A 19,287-nucleotide genomic window follows, 5' to 3' on the forward strand; every position below is an offset into this window, starting at 1 on the left:
TTGTGGACATGGTAGTAAGTAGAAATGTCCATAGAAGAGCAGGGGTATTCCCATGAACCAATCAAAATTCAACAGGAACAGCCCCCAAAGTTTGCTCTACGGAGAGCAATTCACAACCCAGCACTTGACCCCTAGCCCAGTCCCTGCTAGAGCTGGCTGGAACTTGTCATACATTTTTAAATCTGCTCTGTCCCTTATGTCTGGGTGGGGTATAGGAAGTTATATCACTGGACATTGAAAGGTATGAGTAGTGATGAATTTTAGAAATAGGACCTGTCTGAACTGGTGCCTGAAGGTAAGCTGTGTACAGAATTCTAAGGGTGCAATAGCCCTTTAAATTGCAATTAGTGATGAGCGACAAAAATTAGCAAAAATTTGCCAAAAAGCAAGTCTATGGGCGTCATTTTTTTTTAGTCTCGTGGTGCCGCGTGTCAAATGTTGTTATATCCCATGTCAAATGTTTTTTATCACCCATTCAAGTCTATAGGCATCATTTTTGCGGCAAAAGGATTTTGCTCATCACTAATAGCAATAAATCTCTACAGCTTTCTGTAACCAAAAACTAGAAATTTATAGATTTTTATTGGTTCTGAAAACCCTTGTATCCCCAGTGCTTTTTTAACCGACACCTATACTCATTGACTCCCTGCTGTACTGCATCTTACCTCTTGCTGATTCTCTCATTTCAAGAGAACATCTAATACCCACCCAGAATTCTACATCCGCGTCATCTTTTCTCACTGTACTTTCTGTTCTGTTTCTAATTTTCTGTATCAGCAGGAACAAAATACCTTCTCACCGTCTTCTTTTAATTACACTGATTGCTACTCAGCACTTCAAATAGATGGACACCATTCCCCAATCACAACAGAGCTTCAGAACTATGAAACTGGTCATAGTCATCACTGGTGCCCAACATTATGTACAGTTATAGATAATGAGACCTCCTCTGATGGTGAAGGCAAACAATTATTCTCACCGTGAGATGACTTAAGGTTAACTTCCCATTTCTACTCAGGGACTTTATTTTCAGTAACCTGTGGAAGGGAGGTATTCTCCACTGGTCCAAGAGTGGCTTAGCAGTTCCTCATCCCCTAGTTCAATGATCCCCAACCAGTGCTCTCCAACCCCTTGCATGTTGCTCCCAGTGGTCTCAAAACAGGTTCTTATTTATGAATTCCACACTTGGAGGTAAGTTTTTGTTGCATAAAAATCTGCACTGCAAAACAGAGCCTCCTGTAGGCTGCCAGTCAACATAGGGGTTACCAATTGCCAATGACATATTTTGCACCCCTTGGAACTTTTTGCATGATTATGTTTCTCTTCAACTTTTCTTACATTTAAATGTGATGCAAGGGAACCCTTGGTGTAGAGGGGAGGGAACATGTGCCCAACCCTTTCTGGACCCCACCAAAGTAGGAGGCGGATCTGTTATAAAGCCTAAGGTGGAGGCAGGCCTCAGTATAAGGAGGGAAGAGGCCAGACCACTCCTTAAGGAAACAGGGTAACAGGAACCCCATGAATGAAGTTAGCAAGTGACAAACATCCATCATGTCTTAGTAAACTCCAGGTGTGTAAGACAGTAAGGACTATAGAGCAAACAAAGTCCTGTGCTCCACCAAGGAGAGGGTGACACCTGCCTAACTGTATGGCCTGGTAAAGGACTTATTTCTGAGACTTTATAAAGCTTTAAAGGTATACTAAAGCACTTTAGTGTCATGTTTGGTATCCCAAACCCAGCACAAACCCAAAGATCCCAGCCTCAGTTCACGCCTCCACCTATAGCAGTCGCCTTTGGCTTTGGTAGGAGCCCTCCGCTTCTCAGATGCCGCCAGGTCTTAAAGTGAGAGGACCAAGGGGGAAGCTCTGGGCAGGCAAGGGAACCAAAACATATACAGGAGGAACAGGGAACGGAGAGTGAAATTGTGAAATTGGCTGTGACCGTACCAGTCAAACAGTGGAGAATCAGGAACCAGGATAAGCAGGCAAATGGTCAAAACCGGTAAAATTGATAACATGGTACAAAGTGAGGTCCCAGGAGAGTAGTCGAACAGGCAATGGTCGGTTCAGGCAGCGGTACAGCAAGGTCAAAACAGGCAAAGGTCAGGAACAGATAATCAGACAAGAATCACATCCTGGAACTATCAGGAAATAAACCTACATTGGACAATGAGTCCAATGCAATATCCGGGGTTTTATAGCCAGACTAATGGTTTACACAGATCACCTGTGCCCAGATTGGCAACAGGTGAAACATATCATGCTTACTTGCTGTTACAAAGCATAGCCATAGGAGTGAACCAGGGCCTTAAAGGAGAACTAAACCCCCACAGCCAAAAGTCCCCACTGGCCCCCCTCCCTTCATCTGCATCTGACCCCCCATTTTTCCCAAAACATATATATTTATATTTTTAATTTTATTGAATCTGTGATTTGGCTAATGGACCAATTTATTAAAAAAAAAGACTTGTAGATGAAAATTAGAAAGGCAGAAAATATGTGTAATTTAAACGCTTACTAAATGAACAGATGTAAAACTTGTAGATCTAATTATGGTGATACATTAGTCATCTTGCCCGGCACAAATTCTGCTGTTTTAGTTCAAATATCCTGATTCTGTGCTGAGTAATGTAATGAAAGGAATTTCCCAGCACAGCGATGGAGGGTGTCAGCGGATACATTTCTCTCTCATTGTGATGGACCATTCACGAATATCATGACACCAACTATCAATAACAGCCCACTTTGACTACTCAATCTCGAGCAATGGCTATGGCCAGCCCTGGAGAACATTTAACATAAAGGCTTGCATACGAAGCAAGTGCAATTTTGGAGACAACTCTCCATGTTTTTTACCCACAATGCATCAATAAGGGGCAGGCATGGCCTTTGACAGCATTACATATAAAGTGAGTCCTGGCTGTATTTGTCCATTGGGCAGCAACCTGTCAATGTCTACTGAGAAGAGGCCATTAACGAGTTGAGAATCATACAGTTTGTTGAAAACTATGTGTATGCTGAATACACCTACCATGCATGTGACACTTATTCACATGGGTATAGGCTTTCCCTTCATGCTATTTTCTGAGACCACCTTGACCCTTAGGGGCAGATTTATCAAGGGTCAAATTTCGAGTTCATGGGAGTTTGTAAAAACTCCCATAAACTCCCATGAACTCGGAACTAAAAAAAAGACCAATCAAAATTTTTTTCAATTTTTTTTTTTTGAATTGGATCGACTTGCAAACTCGAATAGAATTAGATTTGAGTTTTTTCTCTGAATTTTCTTGATTTTCAGGAAGGCTGTAAACAACTCCAAAATGATCCCAGGATGGCCCCCATAGGATAAAACAGCAATTCGGCAGGTTTAAGGTGGTGAATAGTCAGTACATAATAAATTTCGAAAATCAAATTCATATTCCCTATTCCCTAGTCAAATTCCACAAAAAAACCTGGAAAATTCTAATTTAAAAATTCGAAGTTCAAATTCTAAATTCGAATTTTCAATTAGACCCTTGATAAAGCTGCCCCTTAAACTTTGCTGTCTGGCAATGTATGGAACTCAGAATTCAGGTTGTGAACTGGCTGGTAATGTAACAGAGATGTGGGGTGGACTGGCCAGCTAGGAGATCTAGGAGATCTTCCAACCATAGAAATGGCTTGAGATCCAGAGATATAAGAGACTGATAAACAGTAAGATGTGCTGCATATTTGTCATGCTTCTCTCAATGTTTCTTTTCTCATGGGGGCCCACTCAGTTGCTGAGAGCCACAGACAAACACCCTTGGTGCTCTACCCTTAATTCTGCTCATCTACCTGACTTTATAAAAATCTCCTTTGAACAAGGCCCAGTATGTTTCAATTACCTCAATGAGTTTACTTATCTTTAAAACAAACTGGCAAGTTTTTTCCTACATCGGCCAATCAGAGATTTGCTTTCATTGTTCTATTTGCAAAAAACTGATGAAAGCTAATTGCTGATTAGATAGGTGTCTGCACTGGGTTACACTTTCTTGGTAATGAATCTTTTTCTGTTACTTATACACGTCTATTTCCAAGAGAATGGCAATAGGACAAAGATAGAGTATATTGTGGGAAAAATACATTCAAAAATGTAAAAAAACCTACTATAAAATGTCATTACACCAGTGGCAGGGTTAAAGGAGCCCCTCATTACTGAAGTAGATGGATTATTTGGCAGTCGAGTGGGTTTTCTTTTAGGGGAAGCTGTGAGTGTGAAAACCTTCTTGTAACGTTGGCTCAGTAGGGGCACAATTCATTGTTGTTTGGGACAAATAAAAAGCACCGCAGACTTTGGCACGAGACAGGGCCAGACACGGAGGGAGTCGAGTGCCGAGACACAGGGAAGAACAGGTGTGATGCCCCACCTCTAATTGCGCGCCACAGAGGTAAGAACATTGTAAATGGTGGCACAGTCAGCCACAGAAATGCTGGGGAGACAGCTGACAGTTTGAAGGCTGCAGTCAATCCGCCACTGACAGCTAAAGAGAAGGTAATGAATAGGCACAAGGCTCTCAAAGGCTCATGGAAGCAGAATGAGATAAAGGATAAAGCATGAAATTCATCAGCACCAGCATCTCATAACGAACTTTCACATTCAAACAAAACTTCGTTAGTGCTCTTACGCTGAGGTCAATTAGAATAGGGCAGGTACATATAGGTCATATATATGTCTTTATTAGAGATGTTGGTGCAAATGCTTGAAGTGGTGACTTATTATTAAAAATGTCCAAGGAAGCAAAATAAAGACAAAAGAGATCCCTTAATGTCCTAGACATGAGCCCACCCTAAAACAAATGTGGCATGCCCTTCAAATGGTTCAAAAATATGTTCAAACAAAAAAAAATTAATTTTATTTACAACTTTTAAAGACAATCCCGCTTGAAAATATGAAAAAACGCCAGCGTTTTTTAGAACTTTTCTGACTTTCGGCATACAGGATATGATGTCACTGACATAAGATTGAGGCGGATGTGGCTTCATCTTATCAGGTCGCCAGGTCTAAGCTGGCGAAGGAAACTCTGGAGAAATGGGGTTACGTAATGGAAAATTCGTACTTTAGTGAATTCGTGGAGTAACAGTCATATACCCGAGCAAAAATTCGAATGCAGATAGGAAACGAAAATTCATTAGCGATGTACTCTTACGCTAGTGATTTGTCCTCTATGCCTGTTAGTAAATTGCCGATGTCCCTGCGGGTTGGATTTCTTTCTAATTTTTGCTAGCGACAGCCATTTTGCCATCATTAAATCTGCCCCTTAATCTGACTCTAACTAGACTTGGCTCAAACCTTCTGCTCTGGTCCCTCCAGTGAGGGTCAGTCCTACATTATGGAGACCACTGGTCTAGCTCACAAACCTTCTTTTAATGAGATTTTTTTGCAGCAATGAACATGTATTATTGGCATATGACCTACAATTCCGAGCTTTGCTTTATTTTCATTTAGTCAGATTAACAACACTTGAAGCAAATGTATATTTAAATAGCAACACAAGTGCACTGATTGCTCATGGGAATACATTTAACGTATATGTTACATATTTACACTCAGTTACGCCTCAGTTTACCAATGATAGGTCCCTCCACAAAGGTGGAGGGTTTATCGAATGCAGATTTGATGATGACGGCTATACATTTGGGTAGAAGCAGTCTTTACACCTTTTTCAGCTAAATAGCATCAATGTGGAGCCTCTATAAACCCCAGCATCAGGGAGTCTACGTTCCTCTAATTTGCTTTTCTACAAAAGCCTCATACGACAATCAAGTTCGCGGCATGGGGCTCGGCACATCTGAAAGAGAGCACATTCATTGAGTCTTGATTTACAGCCGCTGCTCAGACCTTTGTGTTTCCTCTGGAAGAACAATCCAGAGCCTTATCACTCTACAGATGTTCATTGTAAAGCCAAGTAGATCCCACTGTAGCCTGGCAGGTGCACTTGTAATGTACACAAGAAGCTGATAGATACCATGCCAAAAGGGGGGGTGGATATTACTTTCTATAATTATATTTCCCCTTCTTGTAAATGTTTAATAGCGAGAGAAGGATTCTGGAGAAAAAGAATCTATGAATGAGCTCTAAACATTGGCGTGAAAGTGACGTGATGTATCTGCTATGGTACAATGGAACCAGTATCTTCAAAGGTCTTGGCTGTTCGGGTGGAGGGTGCAGTAAAACCAGCAACAATTATGTGCAGTTTAAAAAAACACTATAGAGGCCTTCAGCTATTGGCTGAGCAACAATGGGATCTATTGAAATAAAGTCCCTAATAAAGTCTTCTGTGTTTCTGACCATTTTATTCCCACCTGCATGGGCTCCTTCCATTTTATTATCAAACATTTCACTCAGCCCATTTCGTTAAATTGAAGGAGACCTCATGAAACAGCCTTTTCAGGTGACTCTTCTACTCTATAAGCAGTTAAGGTATGAACATTCCTATGATAAAAGGTGGAGGTGGTCAGATAAGTTAAAGTTAAAATATGCACCTACTGTAATCGCTGTAATTGAACAAAATCTTTAGTGGCTAATTCAGATTAGTCACTGTATGGCACAGAGTGGAGTTTCCATGCTAGTGGGGAAATGAAGACCTGCCGTATGTTTTGGGAATCACACGTTTCTGTACTCTCATCAGAGGTGGAACCAGGGGAGTAGCTACAGAAGAAGTAGACCCTGCAGCTGCAGGGGGCCCAGGAGGTATAAGGGGCCCCATGATGCGCTAATTAATGAGCAATTTCAGAATATATTGGTAAAACAGGACAACCTCAGGATATGTTGGGGTGGGGACCTAAAATGAATTTTCTGTGGGCCCAGTAACATCTAGTTATGCCACTGGGTGGAATGGAGCAATGTTCTGGCTGGAATGGGGCATGATCAGGGTGGGGCAGAGAGACAAGGGGCATGGTCAAAATTCTCATAGGTCCTGGTCAAAACTCTCATACTGTAGGTTCATTTAGGAGGTGGTTAATATCTCCTGTGGCAACCCAATGCTGCCCTTGTTGCTTGGTCTTCACTTTAAAGCAACCATCTGTCCGTCTGACCTGAAGTCCATTGGGGCCAGGGGAGAGTTTATTTTCCCTCCTGAAACAGACATTTTGTCTGCTTGGGGTTAAATTTTCCTTCCTTTGGATTAATCATTTTCTTTGCTGCCTGATGGCACAGACTTGAATACAAAGCAGCACTGAATTAGGTTGAGTTTGTAAGACATTTCTCCATTTTCAGGTTTAACCAATTAACCTCTACCATCTGAAGCCTTTTCCTTTTAGGTGCAGTCTCCCACACCTAGTGCTCCTGGGAAATTATCTGATCAAAGCACTTATAAATATTCAGTTCCCCCCTTCCCCTGCAGTTCACACTAGAAATCATAAGCACGGCTTTTATTTGCACAAGACCCTTTTTTATGTGTCTTCTTCGAAGAATTTACAATATATTGGAAAACCTGTCAAAAGTGAGTTTGCTTACAAGCAAATAACACCAGGGTGCTTTACTAAAGAGGTCTCAGAGCCACAAAATCTTAATTAGCAACTTAGCAGAATGTGCTAGGAAAAGTCTATGTGGGACATTTACTAAGATTCGTAGTTGCGCTGGCGTCCACTTTGCCGCACTTCGGCAGGCATATTTTCGCCAGCGCTCTGCAAATTCACTAAAATCCGAAGTTGCGCTCAGGGGTAGCATAAGATTGCGAAGTTGCGCTAGTGTTAATTCGCCAAGCAAAGCGAAGTTACGCTAGCGATGGTTAATTTGCATACGGCCCAAAATTGAAGTTACAATGGAGGTATATGTAGCATCACTACACAAGCCTGGGAAACCTTCAAAACAGCAAATAAAATTTTTATTTTGCCCTACACATGTGCCCACTGTATAGTTAAGGTGCCATGAGTTAGGAAATGTAGGGGGGAAGGAGGGGAGCCCCAAAAATGTTTTTGATCTTTTTCAGCCTATCATCCATGATAAAGAAAAAATGCCAGCGTTTTTTGGGACTTAGAAAATGTTTTAACTTTTTTTGAAGCAATCCCTATCTACTCTATTGCGCTTTGCCTGGTCTGAGGTGGCGAAGGAAGTCTGGCGTAAAAGGTAGCGTTTAGAACAATGCGCGCAAATTTGCCAGGTGTAAGGGTGCGAAGTAACACTAGCGAATTCACGCTACCGTTAGGCGCTTTGGCGCTTAGTGAATTTGCCCCTATATAAGCAGTGTCTATGCTGCTCTGCCACAGTACCAGTTATGTAATTGAGAGATGGGAAATAGGAGTCAAAACACAGTGAATATCCTGGTTGAACAAATTTACATGATCATTGCTACAGGCATGTGTAGATGTACTTACAGATGGAGCAAACGTGTTTTTTTACATCACACTGACCGCAAGGTACACACAGCACACAACGTTGCAACATTAATTTCAATAGAAATATAAGTGTGTTGATCTGGTCAAACTAGGTGGGACATGGAGTGACATAACTGCCAAACTTTTGCTCCATCTGTATATACTGATCCCGCCAACCAAGAATATAAAATCACTGGCTAATAGGATATATAGAATCACATACCCCCAACATGGTCACAGAATATTTCATCATTCCTTGGTCTCAGATCTGAGCATTGGGTAATCCCTTCCTAGTTGTTGGATCTTGAGTGTAACCGTGTAGATAAAACCAGTACACATATGTTATTGCCTAATAACACTTAACTGAAGAATTGTAGCTATACTTACAGATGGAGCAAAATTTGTTTCGACATAACACAGTTCACAACACTCCATGTTACAGTTACCATTTTCATTTAACAGAAAAAGGTGTGAAGATCTGTCTAAACGGAGGGACACGGGGGGCCATAAATGCCAAACTTTTGCTCCATCTGTATATATCATTCCCATTAACCATGTCTATAAAATGACTGGGTCTATAGCACAGACATAACCATGTAGATCAACGAACAACATTTTAGTGAGGGATAAAAGGAGCCAAACTATTTTTATGGGTATTTTATATATGGACAGATCAAATGAACTAAAATAATACTTGACTCACTTAATTAGAAATCAAACAAAATACAAAAACCATCAATTGCTAATAGAAACCTGCAGTTATTCAACACCCTATAGACTTATACCATTCCTTAACCTCATTCTAAAATAATATTATATTAAGTGATTATATAATAATAATTATACATAGGGGTTAGATTTGGTTTTGGTACAAGAGCCATTTGTATTTCCCCATAAGTGTCTGGTTAAGATATAGCTACAAGTTATTTCTCTTTATAAAGACTCGCAGGACTAGACTGTTTGAAGAACGACGCCTCTTCTAGAGAGATACAGTAATCCCATTATACTTTGGGCAGTAGCCAGCTTCTTTTATTTTAGACACAATTATGTCAGAGGTTGTTGCCAAAACTTTCTAACGACTGCTCTGATGTTCGGCTGCAAATGGAATTTCTGCTGAGTTAAAGGGACAGTTCAAAAGTACGCCACAAAGAAGGACTTATGCTATACTACTTTCTGCTGTTTATTTTTTGCCAGTTTGAGAAAAAATGAATATTATGTGTTCTCTCATGTGTTCCAGATGTAGATCAGTACGCCTGGATGCCAATTCTCTGATATATTATTTGCTAAGCTTCCTCAACAGCTGCAGCTTCAACTAGAGTCCTGTGCAGGTATCATTTTGGTAGATATCTTGGAAAAAGAGAAAAAAAAGCCACCATGCTTCGGCTCCTGTCATTTATTGCAGCAGAAATGTGACACAAGCCTTTGGGGACAACCCCTTCCTCAGGTGCAATGCACTGAAAGCTTGTGCCACATTTCTGCTGCAATAAATGCCTTAAAGGCAGAAGCCGAAATATGGTGTGCTTCTTTTTCCCTTTTTCCAAGATATTATCGTGTTGGGTTTGAAGCAGCCTGGGATTGAATGCACCCTATAATTATCAAGTAAGTGGTGTGCCAAAGACAAACTGTTTTTTGGATCATTTTGGTAGACCCACAATCCACATTTGGATATGCAACTCACATTTTTCCCACCAAAATGTGATCCAATCAGACCTCCAACTTCTTCATCCAAAACCCAATTGGCTTCAGAGTGACATCATAGATCTTGAGGTGTCCAAGCCCGGATTTGTGGAAAGGCCACCAAGGCATTCTGCCCAACCACATCCATATTGGTTTGGAAGCTCTAGTGCTGCTCATGAGATACAATAGTTTTTTAAATTTTATGTGTGCCAATCCCAAGTGCTCCCGACCTGTTGAAAATTTGTGCACGGATGAAGATAGAGGACAGGGGTGACGAACGGCAGCGGACCTAGGGGTGTCTGCTATGTAAATCCAACCCTGGAGGTGACAACCGAGAACAGGCAATGTGTCAAGTAGGGCATAAAAGACTAATTTATGACCAGTGACCCACAGAACTGCCCAAACCATAACTGTATCTGCAGTTGCTACATCAATCACACAAAATACCAGTAAGCTATAGGTACCCACTGCAGGACTCTACCTTCAGTTCCACCACTGAGCATGCTTTCAGATTTGAAGGTTTACCTAAGTCTATTATTGAGAATTTGCTACAGTTTGATGCATTATTTGCTAGCATTGTATGACATTAGAACTGTTTAGAGTTTTGGCTGTTTCCCTGGTTGACTCTTTCCCGTCTTCTTTCCTTGCTTTATTTGCCCTTTTCCTCTAGCCGCTCCACATCCCCTAGAACTCCACCTTTTTCTTCCTCCATAAAGAACTCTTCACCAATATTTTAAGCAATAGCACATTTTTCAGTTTAGACTTGGCGATTTTGGGGCAGCAATTCATCCATTATGAATGGCTGAACTTACTACCTATGTCCAACATTTACTTAGTCTGTGAGCTCTGAGGCCTAAGGACGTATTTCTGCTAGACTCTCCTAACACCTGACCAGATTTCTATTCTTATTATTTATTTGACTGGCTGTTCCAATTGTCTTTTTGGAGATATTGTTAGAGATTGGTAGCAGGGTGAGGGGGGTTTATTATTTCTCTACCTCAAGAAAATGCTCCGCTTGCTGCTCCCGATCCAATTTTCTTGAAGTCGTGGTAATAAGACCTAAGGGAAAACAAAGAGAAAACATTGTGATTTTTAAACCAACACACTATTAAAAGAAGGTTAACAGCAGAATATGCCAATGAAAAAACGAATCGTAACAGTTACTCCGCAAAAAGGTAAGTTATAATATTATCAGACCATTAACATCTTTAACAGCAGCAAATTTCACCAATGTTTTCCAAGGTTTGCTATGGCTCGGTTGGTACGCACATATTTATTTAAGAAAAGCTGTCAAACAAGGGATGGGACCTGCTACTGACTGACCCTGGTCAACAGATGTTGCAACTGAATGAAATGTAATTATTTATGAATTATGGATCATACTACAATTTTGGATACTTTAAGCATGTTTAAATCTTGCCTTACATGTTAAGTAATTGCCTTACATGATGATACATGGCTGTGTGCTATCAGAAGTACAAAATGTCACTATTTCTCATCTCCTGATAAGTTACATCAAACTGGAGAAAGTATTTATATTGAGACATAGATACAGCAGTCCAATTTCTGAAGTCCGCTGCCAAGTTCATTTATTCTTGGATATCACTCTGCAACTATCTTGAATGAGCGCCAGTAGCTAATGAAATCCAGAGCATGCATGTAGCTATCCATTAATATGAAAGGTGCTTGAGTGATAGAAAGAAACCATTCATCCACAGTGCATTCAATGCTATCAATGTTGCACAGAATTTAAAAATGAATGTTTTTGCATACATTTTGCATACATGTTTCTACTTGCTTATATTTTATACTGAAATCTCAACCAGTTTTTACTAAATTGTACAGTATTTATGTATTGTTGATGTGGGTCAAAGGGGTCTCCTTGTGCATGACATTTCCCACTGGTCCTTGTTGCTGTTTCTACATACAAATATGCAGGTATGTGACCCATTATCCAGAATTCCGTTATATGGTCTATCGACTAAATTTTAATCAAATGAGTCTAATTTTTAAGAACTATTTCATTTCTCTCTGTAATGATAACGCAGAACCTTGTACTTGTTCCCAACCAACAATGGTGAATAAATGGTCTATTGTAGGAGAGGGAAGAAGAGAGAAGAGATTTACTATTGCTCTGTCATTTGTAGTCGTTTTGTCATGTTTGTTATACATACTCTACAAAGAATAATAATAATTTAGAGACAATGAAAAAGAGAGGATAAAGAGGGTATACATTTGTAAGGGTAGAAAATATATGAAACAATGATAGAAAACATGAGAAAGGCAAATGCTGAAGTGAGGAACCGGGGAACAAGGAACTGTGGAAAAGATGGTTGGGTGATGGAAAGATGAAAAAATTAGTTTTAGAAGAGATTATTGTGTCATTGTAAGAAGAAGATGTGGAAGAGATGATTGAGTTTAAGGACAAAGAGAAATGAATAGATGTGGAAGAGGCGATAAACCCAAGGGAGGAATGGAAAGAAGGTTCTAAGGAAGAGTTGGTTGAGTTAAAGAGAAATGAGGAGCTGTGGAAGAGGTAGTAGACCCAAAGGAAGAAGGGAAATAAGGAGCTTTGAAAAGAGATGGTTGAGTTAAAGGTCAATGAGAAATGAGTAGCTGTGGAAAAATGGTAGAACCAATGGAAGAAGGAAAATGAGAATCTGTGGATGAGGTGATAGACCCAAAGGAGGAAGGTAAAGAATTAGCTGTGGAAGAGGTGTTAAACCCAAGGAAAGAAGGGAAAGAAGGAGCTGTGGAAGAGATGGTTGTGTTAAGGACAAAGAGAAATGACTAGCTTTGGAAGAGATAACAGACCAGAGGGAAGAAGAGAAATTAGTAGCTGTGGAAGAGATGGTAGACACAAGGGAAGAAGGGAAAAGAGGAGCTCTGTAAAAAATGGCTGCATCAAGGGAGTCAACAAGTGGAAAGAAAAAGGAAGACTGAAGAATGCACTGTGGATTTATGCTTGAAAAAAGGGTTTTACCCCAAAACATTGCATTTTCACAAATAAACCGCAATGGCTTGGCCCTGCTTGTATTCACCACGTGTGCCAGTGAATCAGTAGGAATAAGTTTATAACATCAAACTTGCAACAGTAACCCAGGGTAACTGATTAGAAATAAGCTTTTATCAATCAGTTAGGCAATAGGAATTAAATGAATATTAGTTGTAAAGGCTGCTGCTCTATGGCACGTTATCTATTTTAGTGCCATCAATGTACAATGAGCTGAAACCTACTTTGCTTGTCCTTTGAGCTAATAGCCTGGTGATGTATAGAAAAACAATAATAATGCTACACTATGCTGTATAGGAGCTGCTCACCAACGGTCCTCTGAGTCATTCAAGTGGGACCATCAAGTGCCATCCATGCAATTAGTTTGACAGTCACACATTTCATAGCTGCCCATCCACTTTAACACTAGCAGAGCCAAAAAACCACAAAAATCTGCTGGAGGGTCCCTCATTTGATATCTCATCATTGTAATGATATTTATATACTGACTTATTTGCCAAACATTAAATTAAATCCTACAGTTTGCTTGCATATATCAAATATTACTAAACTGCTCTTCTCCAAGCCCGGCACACAGAACTGAACAGAGTTAATAAGCATGGGTGATTTATAAATGTTTGTAACATACCAATGAATGTTTCTTTTAGTTTGCTTCATGTATGGTTGACAAATGATTATGCATTTAGTTTCCCAGACAATAATCCATCCTGAAAAGTCACTACTAACCTGAGGGTAAACTGTCCAAGAAACACTAATATAGAAACATAAATGTCAGCAATCACTGTGTCAGCTGTTTGGAACATTTGTGTAGCTCAGCTTACATTATAATTACATTCATTGTCTATCGAGGAAAAGATAGGAGCATTCTATCGAATGTTGAGTGGCAGATTCGATCGTTTATCATATACTTTTTTTGGTGACTTATGGTATCTCCTAGAGGGCTACTGGCTCAGCATACCACCCAATAGTGATGGGTGAATTTGCTGAAAAATTCGCAAATTTACTGAGAAATTCGCAAAACGCATTGAAGTCAATGGGCTTCATAATTATTTTGACGCGCGTCAATTTTGACACCCACGACAATTTTTATACGCGCTCCTATTTTGTCCAAATGCATTAAAGTCAATGGGCATGTGAATAATTTTTACACAAGACAATTTTTATGTGCGCGACTATTCTGACGCACGCCCAATTTTTTTTAATGAGCCAGATTTTTCAGCTGCGAATTTTTGCTGCTGTTCCTCGAATTTATTTGCTGTCAGCGAAACGTGAAAATTCGCTGCAAATCCGAGCCTCCTGAATTTATTCGCCCATTACTACCACCCAACTAACGCCAATTCTAGAACTGTCTAAAAACAAGAACAAATGTAGGCTATGTCCCCTAAACAGCCTTTTGCCAGACTAGGGATGCACCGAATCCAGGATTCAGCCTTTCTCAGCAAGATTCTGATTCGGCAGAATCTTTCTGCCCGGCTGAACTGAATCGAATCCTAATTTGCATATGCAAATTAGGGGCGGGGAGGGAAGTCACATGACTTTTTGTCACAAAACAAGGAAGTAAAAAATGTTTTCCCTTCCCACCCCTAATTTGAATATGCAAATTAGGATTTGGTTCTGTATTCGGCCGAATCTTTCGCAAAGGATTCTGGGGTTCGGTTAAATCCAAAATAGAGGATTTGGTGCACCCCTAGCTCAGACATACCCCAATCTGCTGATGATGCAGGCAGCATCATATTTAAGTTGCAACTGCATTCTAGGAGCATCCTCAGGATAGGGTTGCCACCTTTCAGGGCCATATAGTCAAGGCAGGGGGATGTTCCGGTGATGTCGCGGGGCGGACAGCTGATGTTGTGGGGCTCGGCTATGATGTTTCCAATGGCTCTGTTAATCTAGGAAAATCCTGGCCTGTTTTCCAAATCAGATTCTGAATTATCCTCAAAATACAAGGCTGCCCTGGTCAAAACTGGACAGGTGGCCACCCTACCTACCTTCTATGCCAGGACCACTTGGAGGTATGTATGTTTAGTCTATTTACAGGACTGACAGAGCAATGGCAAACAAGGAAAACAGCAGTAGTTGTTAGGAATGTGTATGCCCAGTAACATTATACACCTTTTTATTTATTTCACAATCATTGGATTATAACCACAAGAACAAAATAGTAATGTACATTCTTTTAACACAAAATCCCACTATAAATAATGTATCCCTGCTCTTAAACTAACTGTATAAGCCCCTTAAATTCCGACTGTATACATTGGCAATCATTTTAACAATCTTTTGAGAAACCGCTGTAAGAGTTTGCTAATGAATGTGCTTCAGATCCGCAGTGAACTCGTGCTCTGCTGCAACCCGCGTGGGAGCACTCGAATAACCCACTCTAGACCTGGCATTAAGCAAGATTAAGGTTTAGTCTTTGATTTAAGATTTGAGTACAAATAAGTGTGTTTAGCTCACACTGAAGCATGAAAGATGCTTGGCAGTAGGGCTCCCATGGCAGTTACACTCTTGCCAGCGGATACCTGATGGACTTGAGTTAAAAAAAATACATCAGGGCTAAAAATTCACCATATTTTGGGTAGTTTGTTGCTGGCAAAATGTTTGACAACTAGGCAGATACAGTGGAAAAAAGGTTGTAAGGGTTTTTTTTTTGCCTGATCCTGGGACACTTTTACTTTTTTAATTCTACCAACTTATAATAATACTCCAAAGGATACTCCACGCTGTGGTGCCTCTGGCAGTATGTTCCATAACTGGAATGAGCTCTTCAAATCACCATGATAGTATCATTCCAAATTATTATCACAATAATGACATCGCTTGGCTATGATAATATCATTATTTTGGTACTACCATCACACTTTGGGTACCTCACGCCTAGTGACGGTTGAATAAATTCGTCAGACGCGAATATGCATCAAATTTGCACGTTTTGCTGGCAGCAAATACATTTTCGAAACTGCAGTGAAAATTCGCTGGCGAAAAATCTGCTGCATCAAGAACATTTTGGGGAACGTCAGAATAGTCACACGCATAAAAATTGTTGCGCGTCAAAATTATTCGGACGCCCATTGACTTTAAAACATTTGGACAAATAGGCACTCGTATAATAATTGTCACGGGCATTGATTTCAGTGCATTTCGCAAATTTTTCAGTGAATTCTTGAATTTTTCTGCAAAGAGAAACGGGGCAAATTCGCCCACCTCTATGATATCTTCACACCCCCTGACTCTGATGGACAACTTTTGAAAATAGAGTTGCAGTTATGATTCATAAAAGACCAACATTTTGGTTCTTGGGTTTTCATTTAAAGCTTTATACCACCATGATATCAGTATCAGCAGAACAGCAGAACCATGTTGGATCTGAGACTTTCAGACAAACTGTGGCTTCTCCAGACCTACAGACCTTGATGATTTATGTTGATTCCGGAGTTAGACCTAGGGATTGTCACTTTTAATAATAATGTCACAACACCATGGTGTCAGTTATAAAATGTAGATCCTCATTATCCTCTGACTTCCAATTTTCTTGATAGCTTCACACCATTATGATGTCAATGTTTACAGATCTATGAGTCCCATCACTCATTAACAACTGACAACTTTATTGATAGTTTTACATCACCACAAAGTCATTGTCAGCAAACCAATGGCACCACTCATTAAACTCTGACTTACAATTGCTCCACACCACCATTATATCAATATCTGCAGACCAATGAGACCAATAAAATATGACTTACAATTGTTATTGAAAGCTCCACGCCACCATGCCATTAATGTCTGCAAACCGAGATCCCTTGTTATTCTCAGTACAATTGTATTGTTAGCTTTCAACTACCATTATATCCATGTTAGCAGACCAACAGACCAAGGGGCAAATTCACTAAGCGCCGAAGCGCCGAAGGCTAGCAAAAAAAAAATTTATTTGATGTTTTGAAGGTTTCCCAGTCATTTGTAGTGATTCTACGTATTCCTCCATTAAAATTTGAATTTGGCACCGTATGCAAATTAACCTTTGCTAGCGTAACTTCGCTTCACTTAGCGAATCTACGCTAGCGCAACTTCGCAACCTTACGCTACCCCTGTGCGCAACTTCGGATTTTAGTGAATTTGCGGGGCGCTGGCGAAACTACGCCTGGCGAATCTTAGTGAATTTTCCCCCAAGAGCTTCACACCATCCAATGTAGAGTCCTGCAGTGGGTCAGGAACCTGCAGGTACACAAGGGTTACCTGCAAAAAAAGCGGGCACCCTGCAGAATGATGGGAGGATTTTCAGGTACGGGTATAGATGCGGTTCTGCGGGTCGCGGGTATGCTGATCGGGTTGAGGGTCTCATTTAAGTTTCTTATGTTAGGTATTATTGTCTATATTTTACTCCTTTTAAAGTTTTACAAAACTTGCTGCTGTCCCTGCCCACTTTTGATGATGTCACTTCCGGTTTGCAGCAACACCACTTCCTGTTTGACGAGGTCGGCAGGTTGCAGGTCGGGTTGAGGATAAGGCAGTTGCAGGTCCGGGTAGGGTAGCGTATCAAAGTGGTTAAATTATGGGTTGCGGTTCGGGTCGCGGGCTGCAGGTTCAGGTCTTAGAAATTGGTTCGGCAAAGGACTCTCTCTAACCCAATGTCCACTTCTAAAGACCATTGGACTCCTGTTGGTTCTTAGAATTCCAGCTATTCTAAGGACAAGCTTTAACCTCTGCAGATGTCTGAACTGACAGCAGTCACTCTTTCTTCATGCCCCATATAAAACACAACACATTAAAAAGCCACAATTCTAAATTAAGCAACAAAGTTCAACTGAAAAGCTATGATCTACAACTGCAGCACGTACCAGATGGTGCTGCTCTATGTGCCAAGGCATAATAATCATATATAGCTGTGCGTGTGAATAGTGTTTGCTACATATTGATTAGCACAGGAGGGAAGTGTGCTGCTTAGCACTCCAAATAGGAAATCTGCTGACAAATTCTACATGTGTTCAGTTCTGCATTATTCACATTTACATCTGGGTTTGAAAATAACAACAACCCAAAAAGTATTTTGTAAAAAAATAACAAGCTTGGCTAACACCGCTTTAAAAATCGGAGAGAATGTGAATAGTATAAAAACCACTAATTGTGGTCGGTTAAGCCTGTGGTAGGCCTATTATCCTTTATACAGAATGCAGAACACTTACGCATCATGGGGGACAAAAAGGACCTCACTACCTGTTGTTAAGATGACATCATCACTTGGGAAGGAAAGAATAATCTTTTTTATAGTGATTTGGCTCCTGTACTCTGATATTTAGTGCCTCCGTGCAGAAAAGAAAGGGTCAGAACTTTCACAGGACAAAAGAACTTGGCACTCAATAAAGCCTCTGCTAATCACTGGACTGCGGGTTTACAAATTTAAGAAAATAAATATTTCCTTCCCACTTTTTATTTTATTTTTAAAACAAGCAACCCTTTTCATTCTAACTGGTTTATAGTGAGATTTTAAAATACAAGAAATAAAAGTTAAAAAGCTAGTTAGAACATCCAAAAGTTTGGAATGAACTAATTACTCCCTTCCAGTCTTTATATGGTCTTTTATTTTAAACCCATAGTAAATACCACAAATCCAAGGGGCACGTCTTTTAATATCACAATTTACATTTTTGTCATGAAAATCACAGCAAAAAAACATGGCTATGCCAATATTTTAGTTGAACTGATATAGCGCAAAAATTTGAATGAAACGTATTGGCAACTAACACCTTTAATTTTTATATGATGGAGTTTTTCCATGTTTGAATTCAAGCAATCGAGTTTGTACATCAGTGTTTGTAGGCATGAAACGCGTTAGTTTATCTCTACACCCACTGCCGGTCTCGTTGTGTGTTTTAATAAAACCGCATTGATATTAACAAGCAACGACCCTGTTGGACATGTTGGTCAGCACCAGTTGCGGGTAACACTGATGTGAAGCAAGTTTCGGTTTGAAGTTGCCGAATTCACACAAGAGCAGCGACTAACCAGGAGACGCTACTACACCAGGGTGAGCTCCGCCATTTACACAACCTTATCTTACATCAATATTCAAGTGATCAAGCAAAAAAGGAGCAGTCACGAAAATAAAATCGTTTTGCACCTGCATCTGTAATTTAGATGCAAGTTGAGAGACACCTTTTGTATATGTAGGGCCCTATAGGGATACAGGCCCTATAGAGTTAATCTTTTCACCATTTCCTTGGGTTATTGGGTAGAATCCCTGTTACAGAATAACCTTTACA

General features: G+C 40.2%; 1 protein-coding gene across 5 annotated transcripts in view; it reads right to left on the reverse strand.

The window, feature by feature from the left end:
- The window catches only part of fat3.S (FAT atypical cadherin 3 S homeolog), a 304,473-nt gene that overhangs the window by 109,410 nt on the left and 175,776 nt on the right, over positions 1-19,287 (reverse strand). For all 5 annotated transcript variants that reach the window (XM_041584587.1, XM_041584586.1, XM_041584585.1 and 2 more), the window contains exon 4: positions 11,012-11,073. In XM_041584587.1, the coding sequence (XP_041440521.1) occupies positions 11,012-11,073 (62 nt within the window). The remainder of the gene's footprint in view (positions 1-11,011; positions 11,074-19,287) is intronic.

The sequence above is a fragment of the Xenopus laevis genome, chromosome 2S (assembly GCF_017654675.1).
Source record: "Xenopus laevis strain J_2021 chromosome 2S, Xenopus_laevis_v10.1, whole genome shotgun sequence".
Classification (NCBI taxonomy): Eukaryota; Metazoa; Chordata; class Amphibia; order Anura; family Pipidae; genus Xenopus; species Xenopus laevis.